Consider the following 12,759-nt stretch of genomic DNA (forward strand, 5'->3'; position numbering starts at 1 on the left):
TCAACTAAAAAGATAAAAATGCAGTGGTCACTCTAACACAGAAGAATGCTTATGACACAATATTGAGTTAAAAAAGAAAAAAAGCAAAATCATATCTGTTAAGGGTGTTATTTTTAAATGACATGGATATATTTTTCATGAGTTTACTTAACAAATTTTTTTGGTGTCCTCTATTTGACAGGCATTCTGCTAGATGTTAGGTATTCAGCGATTTAAAGAAAAACATAAAACAGGGCCCTTCCCACATGAAACTTACAGCCTATATGTATACCTGCATGTGACGTGAATAAAAAACCAAATGGTTCACAACAAAGAAGAAACCTTCACTTTTTCCTTCACACACCTCCAAAAAGTTAGAATTTTGTTTTCAACCAGTATTTAATTTTATTTAAAAAAGACCACAACTCTTTAAAAGCCTATCTTCTGCCACCACCTTGTTTAAATATTAAGCCAGGAGACCTGGTGGCAGCGCCAAGCTTTTTCAATTCTCCCTAAACTGTGCATTCAGCTTGAATAAAAGAAATGAGACTTTATCGCGGTGTCCACCCTCTGCCTCCTGAACTGAGCACCACCCACTGTCTCCACACCCAGCGCCTGTTGGACAGAGTCCTCTAGAGCCTCCTGTTTCGTGTCCTCAAATCCATTTGTATTACAATAGCATGTTTTCTAAAAGAAATTCTAACTATACTGCTCTCCTTCCAATGATTCACCTCTGCCATCATAATAAAATTCAAATTCAGCACAGTTCATGAACATGGTCTGGTCCATCACACCATCTTCCCAGCTCCTCCTACTCCACCACACTACTGTACTGAGCCACCTGCGGCTTCCAGAAGGCACAAAGGGCTCTTACTTTGTTCTTCCTGCTGAAGAGCTCACTCAACCCTCCTCACCTGGCCAGTTTCTACTCACCTTCCGGTTTCAGCTGGAGTATTTGCTTAGGATAGTCCTCCCTGACTCCTTGACACTGGACCAGGGTTCCCCTTCCACTGTGTCCACCCAGGTTCTGTGTCTGTTTCCACTCAGCGCTTGCATGGCATTGAGAGGGCCTGGTTCTCTCCCCAACTAAACACTAAGCGACTGGAGGGTAAGGACCAGTTCTTGGCTTCCGTGAAATCCCTGGTGTCTAGACAGTGCCTTCGGCATAACTGCCCCCCAATAAATAAATGGACTTCTAGTTTGGAGCAGAAGTAAAAGCCTGGCCTGATTGGCTCTGGCCCTGCCTAGCAGCTTATCCTCTTCTGCCCCATCCCTGCTCGAGAAATTTGGAATATTGTGACTATACCTCAGAATACCCCTGCCTGGCATGTTTTTCTCACTTATCCATCTGGCAAAGTCCTAGTTAATCTTCAAAACAAAGCTGTCAAATGGCTTCCTCTGGAGTGTCTTTCCTCAGGCCCTGCCTCTCTTTTCTGCTGCTCTGGTCGCGCATGTTCCATGGTTTAGAGCCTCTTCTGTTGAGTCTGTTTCTGCATCAGGTTTTCTACCTGATTTCTCACGCAGGGGCTGGAATGGAGCAGGCAGCACTGGGTGGTGATCACTGCACTAAGCAGGGGATCTCAGAGCCATCCGGAGCTCTTGGGCACACAAGGCCTTCCGTATGGTGCCCCTGATTCATCCTCTCAGGGTGTCACAGCTCCGGAAAGGAAAGCTCAGAAAGGTAAGTACACGATGACACATTCGGTTTTCTTACTCTAAAAATACAAAAAACCACTTAAAAACCCAGGATACAGCTTACAACCCATATGTACATTTAATATAGTAGTATTTCTTTCTTCTTTCCTGAAGTGCTATTATTAAATTGGTGGGGTTTCAGAATTAGTCCCTAGCGGGTCCCGGGAAAGGTCCCTGATTCCAGAATGCATGCGCCCCCACTACCCTCATGGAGCTTGCTGGGAGTCTTTATCTTTTTTCTTCCTTCCATTTTTTTTTCCCCCTTTAATCTAATCCATGCCCGTGACTGCCCCAGATGGGGTGAATGAATAGATTTTGTGATGGAAAAGGAACTTCTGAAAGATTAGCAACTAGTAGCAAGAGTAAATGCTGGTCAAACGTAGTTTTGGCGAATGATATATTTTGAGTTTTTCTGATGTGGCAGCTGCAAGAGCTCATAACACCCTTCTAAAATAATTGGGTCTCTAAAGTGGTTCCAAAAGATTTTTGCTTGACATAAATTCTCTAAATTTCCAGGCTTTCTGGATAAAATAGTCGACTGCAATGCCATCTTTAATGTGCTCTGCTCTATACTCAAGAAGATCCATCAGGAGCCGCAGAGCACTCCAGACAGGGGGAGGCTCAGGTGAGATGAAACCACAAGATAAAGAGGCAGAGAAAGGAGGCAGGGGGAATATTTAACTCCAAGCTCCTTGCAGGGGCCACTTCTGACCTGTAAGCATCTTGGCAGTCCGCATTTACTGTATCATTTTCCTACTGGGTCACTGGACACCAAGCATCAGGTCTTTATTTCTTATCCAGCTCCCACACGTGAGTGACATCTGCCTGACTACTTACTCTTTTAGGAGGAGAAGTTTTCTGCAGAAATTACTGCCCTTTTGACAAAGAACATTTAAACAGTCCTATTTACCTTTTCTTTCTCCTTTTTAAAAGGGGATTATTTGCTACAACATAAGGAAAGTACCTGTCTTGTGTTTCTGGCTGGCAAACTACTTCCACAGAAGGAAGGTAAACTGGGTTTTTCTGTCTTTACAGTTACACGAGAAGCAGGACTCTGTTCAGTTTTACAGCCAGAAGATTCTTTAGCTTAGGAGAGTGTTAAAAACCCTACTCCATCTAAAACATATGGGCTTCCCTTTTCCATAGGGCAGCTCAGGACAGGTGTATGTTGCTTTAAGAAAGCTAGACATAAAACATTAAAACTGACACCAATACAGATAAACTGTGCAATTACAAAAAGAATTCCTGGCTTTATATCCAGATTCACCACAGGGTTCCTTTAAATGCTGCACTTCCCTGGTGCATTTAGATCTTAGAATCAATGAACATTTCTGTTTACAGAATTTTAAATTTGTTCTCCCATTAGGGTTCTAATAAGCAACATGGTGCAATAAAAAAAGTACGGGCTTTGAGGTCAAAAAAGGCTGGGCTCCAATTTAAGATTCTGTCATTTGCTTACTGGGGAAATTTTGGGTAACTTTAACTTCTCTAAGAACTGAGGAAAGGGGGGCTGAGAGAGGAAAGTGTATGATTACACATATAGTTATCAAAGCTCCTTATTTCTAAGATGCACATTTCCCTCTACTTTTTATCATTTTTAAAGTCTCATCTATAAAACAGGCACAATAAGATCTCCCGTCTAGGGGTGTTGTGCAGATTAAACAAGATGCTGTAAGTACACAAACGCACTCAGCAAATCAGCTCTAACCCTGCTAAAGTAGATCTTGAGGAAGGTGCAGTTTCTCCCCGACACACAAATCCCCTTAAAACATTCTTAACAGTAGTATTGTATATAGATGTCTTGGCCTATCTGGCCTGAAAGTAAGGCCTCTCATGTGAGGTTGCAGGGAGACAGTCCGAGACTGACCCAGGTGCTGCTGGCCTATTCCAGCAGGTCTGCATTAGGTTACAGGCTGTGAGTCCACACCTCGGCTTCCTGGGCTCTGGGCCTGATCTGTGCTTCTCTGTCATACTGCAACCATCAACTCTGTACTGCTTTCCAGTTCTTTCCTCTGTACGTCCCATTCCCTCTTTGGGCCTCAGTATATTTCACAGTGGTTAGAAGTTTGGATTTTATTCAGAATGCAACTAGAAGTCATTGAAGGCTTTGGAGCAAATACGATCTGATTTATATTTTTTAAAAACCCCTCTGTCTGCTGCTTTGTAGGCAAGAGACTGGAGGGGCCAAGAGCAGAGGCAGGAAAAAGCAGCCAAGGGGCTGGTTCAACTGTCCAGGTGAGGTCTTGGTGATCTGGACTCATTCAATGAAGATGGAAAGGATTGAATTTAGGATGTATTCTGGAGGTAAAAAAAGGAAAGACTTGCTTATGTTTAAGATGATGTATGAAGCTAGCACAGGGAAGTATTTAATGATCATTTTCACTACAATTTTTTTGAGGGGAGCAGAAAGTTAACTAACTGCAAAGTAAATGGAAATGTTCTTTTTATATTAAAGCAGTATGCCTTTAACAGCCAAGGCTTTGAAAGATACTGCCCTTCTCCAACTCTTCACTGCTTCAATGTGAAGGTCACAATTCAAATGTCAGTTTCTCTGAGAGGAACTTCCTGACCATCCTAGGAAAAGCAGTGAGTACCTCTGCATCTCAACTTCTAGTTCTCAGCCCCTTCCATTTACTCTCCCCTAAGCTCCTCTTCAGCAAGGGCCCTACAGATCTGCTTCACCACTGTCTCCCTGCCCTCAGCACAGGTCTGACCCAGGAGAGGACACGAGGAGTGAATGTACACACAGCTACAAATACAGTATGGATATTTACATTTTACATGAATTTTTAAGATAAAACTTGAGAATCCAATGATGTCATCACTGGCAGTCCCTCAGACCAGAACCCCACACACCCTGTGTGAGACGTTCACTCGCCTCTCTGCTCCTCATGGTACTTTAGGGAATAGTGCTTGAGAAGTCCTAGACTAGACTATCCCGCTGGTGACATTCTAGGGGTCAAGTGAAAACACAGTAAGTTAGGAATCAACAATGTGGTCTGTGCCTCCGAATGGAGAAGTTAAGAGGGAGTTCACTTGACATAGTTAACATTTCTCTCTCAAATTCTAGGTGAAATTTTGTACGAGAAAAGTAGCAATGAGTGCCATAAGTCTTATTAACAATATTACAAGAACTTTTCAAAAAGGATCTTCAGACTAATAAAAAATTGTCTTTCACATTAAAAGGCAAGAATGGACGGGGGGAAGGAAAAAAGTTAATATGCTTCTGGTTCAATCTTTCAGCAAATGATAAAGAAGAACACCTCCAAATAGAGCCAGAAAACTATTCTGCTTAGAAAAACCTACTTCAAAGCCTTCTCTCTGTGTAGATCCAGAGATACTTATATTTCTGCATCAATGTTAAAACTGAATTTGTATCTGCCTTCATTTCTCAACTGCCTCTGTCATACCCAACATTACACTTTAGGAGACTGGTAATAATATTTCAAACAGCAACAAAATACTAAGAAGCTCATTACTGACTTTGAGGACAAACCTGATAAAAGGAGAACTTGATGAACTAAACAAAGCCTTTACTCACTAAATAACAGGTCAGTATTTTTTATTGATTAAATAAAGGGATCTGACAGGCTATTCTTCATTATGTCAAAAACATACCCACTCAACTCAAAGTTAGTAAAGAAGTTTCTGCTAATTCTTCTAAAACCACATTATTCATTTACAATTTTCTTAAACAGCAGGGATTTTTCTGCTAATGTAGGTAGATTCCAAATGTCAAGTAGGTCAGTAATAAAATGAAAAGCCGGAAAGAGAATCTAGAAGAGACATTTAAAAATGGGCTTTAAAAAATGGGCCTTAGCAGAGAACTGACTGGAACACACTGTGAAAAGATTACTATAAGTTCAGTACATGAATATTAATAGCAAAACCCTGCAGTGTTCATAAATAGTTATGACTTGATGAAATAATTACAAATAATGCAAGTCAAAATTTTAGATCAGTTACAAGTGTCTGTAATGATATTCTATCCATAAAAAGCAAAAATATTTTATAATAAAACCCTAAAGGTTTCCATTGACAAAGCTATTTACCTAAACAAAGAAGAATTATTTTGCTCAAATATCTACCATCTTCTCATTTTCAATAAAAGAAAATTGGTGAGGGAATGCTAGAGGGCAGGGCAACAGAGTATTTAAACACTAGGATGGTCATTAAGCCCACAGCCTGATTTAATAAAGAAATATTTTAAGTTTTCAATTTATTATCATTAAACAGAGAGTTGTATGGTCAGTTGGAAAAAACAGATGAGAGATGTTAAAGGTCTGTGAGGAAGCAGCCCAAGTTCACTGTCAGCCCAGCAAAGGAATTCTGAAATCCTGGTCTAGTACAACTAACCACTAATGCACAAATAGTGTGAGAATTCTCGACCCCACGTGGAACATGTTGTCTAATCTTAAGTGGTATTCCTCCCTTCTCACTTAAGTTAAATAAGAGTAGCAGAGACAAATATTGTTCTGTGCTCAATCCAGTGAAAGCTGTTTGAAGAGAGGGCTGAGCCAGACATCAGGCAGGGCAGGCACCTTCTCGCAAAGACTGAGCAGGTCCCTGTGGGAGAGGCTTAGGAAGGGCAGAATGAGGGTCTCTAACCTGGCATTTCCTGCCACCAAGCTCATGACTAAGTTTAGGTGTCAGGATAGGTAAGTAATAAGTATTTCATAGCCAACTGTGAGCACTAACAGACTTTTTTTTTTTAAGTAAATGTACTTGTGTTTCTCTCTATGACAGGAGGATTTTCCTCTTCATTAATCCCCTCCAAAACAAGTCCACTACACAATACAAAGTTCAAAGACACAGAACATACCCTGCCTTTATCGAGCTAACCTTAAATAAACATCCAGTTTCTAAACTGGAGATCCTTCTATTTCCTGAGACCAGACTTAACAAAGCAACAGAAAGAGGTTCTTATTTTTAAAAGCCTTTTGGATCAAGAAAATGGACAGTAATTTATGTAAATGCATCAATCTCAATTGACTTCTCTAGTATGAAAAGGAATAAATAATGCAGATCACTGTTCTTCAGACAAGTCCAAACTCTTCACTAGTGATACGGCAAAGATTCTGACGGCAACAGCAGGGATGTGTGCACAAAGGTGAACATAAATAAATGTGTGTATGATAACCGTGGTTGCTGGAGATGGACACAGATAAATAGGTCTGGAATTGGACAGGGAAGCTGAAGACAGAGGGAAAGACACTGGTTCACCTTATGGCAGTGAGTTCATGAGCTTTCATGAGCTAAAAAAATCTGCAACAGCAGAATTTCTATTAAGAAGGTGAAAAAAGTTAGTTCTACCTCCTCTTGGGCAATTCAGAATAAAGCTATCTTCGAATATAATAAATATGTCATAAACTAGTATACAAAAAATTTAGGAACAAAAACAAGAGGAAAAGAGGAAAAGAGGATCCTAAAGGCAGATGAATGCTCATTTAACATTTGTAAATAACTGAAGCTGTTTAAACGTTATTAGATTGGCACCTAGAACCCCCCAAATATCTACCTTCCCCTGGGAAGGAGAGGCTATGCCTCTTCAATCATCTCTTAAATGCAAAGAGGTTTGACCCCCACGCAATGGATAAAAGTCACCCAAAAAATGAACAAAAGAGGTGTTTGGAAAAACCAGAACACCATTCATCCCAGCTAACGACTTGTTCATTATGAGTGATGATGGATAAAGACTTCTCATGCTGAGATGAAATCAAGATTTATATGCATTGTTTCCTCTCCCAACTTGTGGGAAGATCATCATCATTTAATTCTATCTCTGCGGCCAGTGATGGGCATCCAGAGAGCTGGTTATCAAACGGCGCAGTCAGCTGGCAAAAGCCGAAACGTGCAGTTGGCACATCTGGACGGAGCCGCCACAGCCGAGGGTGAACAATGACTCCTGGCAAGCATCCAAATTGCTTGCAGACGCTAGCAGGTCTCATCTACAACCGCCCCTACCAGCATCTCTCTCTCTCTCTCTTTTTTATGAGAATCAGATTTTCATTGCTCCATTCAATTGCTCTCCTCTGCCATTTTTTACAGCTCTTATCGTTCCCCTGGAATATGGCCTTGAGACAGCTCATCCGTGTCCTTCACTGTGTTATCTCTTCTAACTTTTATTAAAACTTCAGCTTTCATCTGAAGATAGCTAATTAAATCTGGAACAGATTATATTCCTCCCCTTAAAAGGAACGCAAAACTATTTTCTTCATCCTAAGCCACGCTTTTTTGCCCTTTCTGAAACATAAGCCAAAGGTATTTAAGAAGTCTCGTTTGTTTACAAAACTCAGATATTTGACATGTCACAGATAGGCAGATTTATACTAAAGTTGGCTATGGTATGATAGATCTTTGAGCTATTTCTCAAAATATTTCTCAATACTGGAAATATTTTCTTTTCTTGTACCCTTTAAATATTACAGCTAATACCACGAGCTTATTTTCTGTATAAAGTTGGGTAATGAGAAATTAGTGATTAACAGCTACTTGTGTGTGAGTGATTTCTTTTAAAAACTCTGTTTTTTTTTTTTTAACAGTTGCTCTCATTTGGTAAAAATGAAAAAATGTTTCATTCCATACCTCAAACACTAGCAACCAGAAGTTTCCTCCATGGAAAATTATGTGAAAACATGAAATTAAAAGCAGTTTTTCTACATAGCTTTACACCAACCAACAGTTAGCTCAAGTAGCTTTGTCTTAATCTATCACAAATTAATGAAGAAGCTTCCACAAGTGACATGAACACAATATTCTCACATATGCTACTGACCCAATTCCTTCCTTGGACCCAAGGGCAGCTTAAAAATCACTTCCTGCTGTACATTTGCTAACTGAACCTAGCAATGATATCTGAACCAATCCAGCCAGCTATCAAATACCCACCTACATGCACACCCACACCCAGCATTTTTAACTAAGTGTTAAGCTTCTACTGCCAGGATGTGATTTAACTGTCCCACCTGAAATTTTCTGGGATCCTTTTCTTCGCTTCACTGCCTTTAGCAAGATTTCTTTCATGGTGACCTTTGTGTTGTCCACCTGAATAAGGGAGAATCCATGAGCAGCATTTCTGCAGGAAAAGACAAATATTAAATCATCACCAATATTCAGCCAAAGGGATGTGAATACAGTCTTCACTGCGTTTAAGTATTAATAAGTGTACACTGAAGTGTCAATTATTTAAAAATGGGTTATAAACCTACTTTTAATGAAAGAGAAAGAAAAGCATTCTAATATGAACAGTTTCAAGTGAAGAGAGGGCAGAATTAGGGAAGATTTTTCTGTTTATCTTAAAATGAATCCAATTGGTCTGTGTGGGCTACTAGCAAAATCCTGCAACAAATGATACACTTGGCTTGTGTCAGCAGGTGTCACTGCAGGCAGATACCACCGTCATATTAAAGCTCACGGAGCCCCCGAGGGGAAATGTGGGGTGCACGCGTGTGTGCTCACTCACTCACTCACTTGTGTCCAGCTCTCTGCACCCCTATGGACAGTCGCCTCTGTCCATGAGATTTCCCAGGCGAGAATACTGGAGTGGGTAGCCAGTCCCTTCTCCAGAATATCTTCCTGACCCTGGGACTGAACCCGTGTCTCCTGTATCTCTTGCATTCGCAGATGGATTCTTTACCACTGGGCCACCTGGGAAGCCTGGGCTTCCCTGGTGGCTCAGACAGTAAAGAATCTGCCTGCAATGTAGGAGACCCAGGTTCGATCCCTAGGTCGGGAAGATCCTCTAGATAAGGGACTGGCTATCCACTCCAGTATTCTCGCCTGGAGAATCCCATTGACAGAGAGGCCTGGAGGTCTACCATCCATAGGTCGCAAAGAGTAGAACACAACTGAGTGACTAACGCTTTCACTTGGGAAACCCAATGTCGGGGGCACAGGGGTGGATAAGATAGCCCAAAGCAATTCAGAATAAGGAAAACAAGGACTCCTCCTGGCTGGCAAACAAATAAATAAAGAAGCATTAATTTAAAAAAACCCAAAACCAAAACCCACAGTCTGTGTATACTTCAGTAGTCATGTTTTAATCTACTTAGTCCTAGAAGGTCAAGCAAAATATTAGCTGGAGTAAATAATTACAAGACAAAATAATAACACTACTTATAAGTTTCCAGCCAATCACACTTGGGGTGCAAGGGTCATCTAGACAGGAAAAAACTGGTAAGGAGCAAGTACCCTTGAAAAAGAAACCCATCCCTGGGTGAAATATAACTTCACTAAGACTGTTAATTGCAAGAGCAAGTATCACAAACACTACTCACTATGCTTGGGCAGAGAAACAAAACAGGCCAATTCCAAGCAGCTCATGTAACAAATGGGACCCAAGTTTCCAACTATGGAACATGGGAATTGCCACAAGGAGTTTGGTTGCCTTCCCACTTCCCCACCAAGAATCTCAAAACGGAACACAGCCAAAAAACATGGCAGAACTTCATACTGACAAGAAATCGGAAAGAAAAGCCAAGCCCCAAGCTAAGCCACAGAAAAGCTTCCCAATGGTAGGACAGGCTGGGAAGGGGCCTTCAACCCAGCTTGGAACCAACCAGGTGGCTGACTTTCCACGGGGGATGGGAGCTGATCTCAAAACCAAGGACCCAATTTGCTTCCCTAATACAAAGACATCTCCACCCCCTTCCCTCTCCATACGGCTTGCTGTTTAATCCTTGACATTCCATTTGTTAAAAAGCAAAAGCCGATGCTGGTCTAGCCAGCACGATCATCCATTTTAACTTGGTCAAGTTCTTGCTATCGAACAGCAGGCCTGAGAACTGTCAAGCTAATTTTACTGAACATTCTGTTACTGAATCATGCCTGAGCCCAGGCCGTGCTTTACCTCAGAAGCTGGACCCCATCCCAGAACAATTTTTAAAAGTTTATTTTACTGATCAAAGCAAAATAAGAAATAGCTCTTTTTTTTTTTTAAGCTATATTTAGGGAGCGATGTAGTAAGTGATACTTTGGCAAGAGTTCTGAAATGTAAAGTGCTTGGTGCATTTATAAACTTGCGGGTATTTGCTCTGGCGCCAGGCCAGTGTGTGTTTGGAACAAATGCCAATCGTCCGCGTTCAGACCTGCCTTCCCCTGCTTTCTCCTCGGAAGTCAGTATGTGCTCCATCTGTGACAATATGTCGGGCGATGGATGAGGAGGACCTAAAAGGGAACACCAGTTCTTGGGTACTTGCAAACTAGTCTTGGGCTGCATCTTGTGAACTTCCAGCTGCTCCAGGTTTCACCTCAACTCTTGTAGATTTCAGTTGGCTTGTAAATTGCTCATGGTTCTCGCCTAATCTGCTGCTGGCTGATAGCATTATTTCACAACCATACGTTTATCTTTTCAGCAAAGGCGGACTAAAAGCTCGAAAGGAGGCCTTGTGTTGGGACTAACTTCCATAAATTAAAAGTGTTCTTTTAAAAAGATTTTTGAACAGAGGAAAATCCCTCGTCTGTATTTTTCTGTCATTTTACCAAAACGTACCTGGGTGACAAGGTTAAAGCATGCAGAGGAAATCCCTGACGCTTATCATCCACCAGCATTACTGATAAATTGCGTGGTGGGGGAATAAAGGATTACCTTCTGTATTTTTTCATTACACTTTTCTTTTGTTACAGAATACATAAATCCATTGTGGCACAATGTAATATGTATCACCATGCTACACCTGCGGACGCTTCCGAGCGGCTGCCATGTCTGTGCAGTCAGGAATGATAAGTGAACCACCCGTGAATGTTAACGATAGTGATCATTCTGAGGCAACTCGGCTCTCCATCTTCCTTTACAGCCTCCGCGCTGCAGCCAGGGTAGCAGGGTTCATGAGAGGAAAATGAAAACAACAGTGGAGGGAAGGGGCAGGCTCGGCGCGGAATGTGCCTTCTCGAGTGTGCAGGCTCTCGCTCAGGGGCTCGGCAGCGGCGAAAACCAGCACCTTTTAAAGGAGAAAGAGGTTGTGACCCCTGCGTCGTGCACACTCAGCCGGACTTAATGAAAGTTTCCTTGGGTCAGCCTCGCACTCCACTTGTTCCTCTCCAGCCAGATACAATGCCAACCTTGGATCCTGTCCCAAGTCTATGGGACTTAAAATGTTTCTACAACGCCAAGGGGACTGGATCGAGATGCTTCTTAGAATCCATGGAGGTGCAACTGTTATGTGGTGCTACCATTTAATAAATGGATATGGAGGCTTGCTACCACAATTTTCAGCTTGACTTCCAAACAGTCTGGGTTTTATGCCTCATTTCTTCATATCCAGGGTTTTTTATGGGCTTTCTAAAATGTCTATTGAAATACATCCTTTAAAGCTGCCTTTATTTAATGTTGGGCACTGGGTCTGAGACGGAGAGGATGATCTCCGGGGGGAAATGTGTGCAGCAGGCAGGAAGGTGCCAGCCCTGCCTCCCTTCCTCCCAGCACTGCGTTCCAGTCTCAGGGTTGTGACCCGTGCTGGGGATGACTCGGCCTTGGACAGATAGGTGGGTAGAGGGATAGACGGATGGGTTACAAACCCACTCTCAGCTCAGAAACTGCTCCTCCCTCGTGGACAGATGGCTTCTCTTCTGCCCGTGCAGGGCATTCTAGGGGTGGGCACTGCACAGAAGCAGCTGCCCTTCCACGGCCCCCTGGGCTGCCGGTGGTGGGTTTAGGACAAGGTGCCACCTCAGGGAGCTGACTGAATGCTGCCAGGAATGCTTCAGCCAGTTCCAACTTAGGCCCTGTCAAGTCTCGTAACCACTGAAAAAAATGTATGGGCATTTTAAAAAGAGATTACTCACTTGAGGAATTCAGCTCTGTCCCAGTGCAAAGCCACTTGGTTACCAGAGGGAAGTTTTTATACCTGCATTAGCCTGACACAAGCATTTCTGCACTAGAAGTTAACCTAGAGGTGGTGCGGGACAGAGAAGAGGTAGGGGCACAGGTCTTTATCCAAGAAGCTCAGATTCCACTTAGAGGGGCAGAGCTGGGATCAGAACGCAGGTTGGAAGGCAACATATTGCAGAGGAAAACACATGGGCTGCGAGTTCAATACCCTTTGGTTCAAATCCTGGCTCCATGGCTAACTGAAATTTTGTCTTAAC

At 42.3% G+C, this 12,759-nt stretch overlaps 1 protein-coding gene across 13 annotated transcripts in view; it reads right to left on the reverse strand.

The window, feature by feature from the left end:
- The window catches only part of MAPKAP1 (MAPK associated protein 1), a 237,831-nt gene that overhangs the window by 85,542 nt on the left and 139,530 nt on the right, over positions 1-12,759 (reverse strand). For all 13 annotated transcript variants that reach the window (XM_040225126.1, XM_040225134.1, XM_040225128.1 and 10 more), the window contains one exon: positions 8,640-8,749. In XM_040225126.1, the coding sequence (XP_040081060.1) occupies positions 8,640-8,749 (110 nt within the window). The remainder of the gene's footprint in view (positions 1-8,639; positions 8,750-12,759) is intronic.

This window comes from Oryx dammah, unplaced genomic scaffold (assembly GCF_014754425.2).
Source record: "Oryx dammah isolate SB20612 unplaced genomic scaffold, SCBI_Odam_1.1 HiC_scaffold_25, whole genome shotgun sequence".
Taxonomy (NCBI): Eukaryota; Metazoa; Chordata; class Mammalia; order Artiodactyla; family Bovidae; genus Oryx; species Oryx dammah.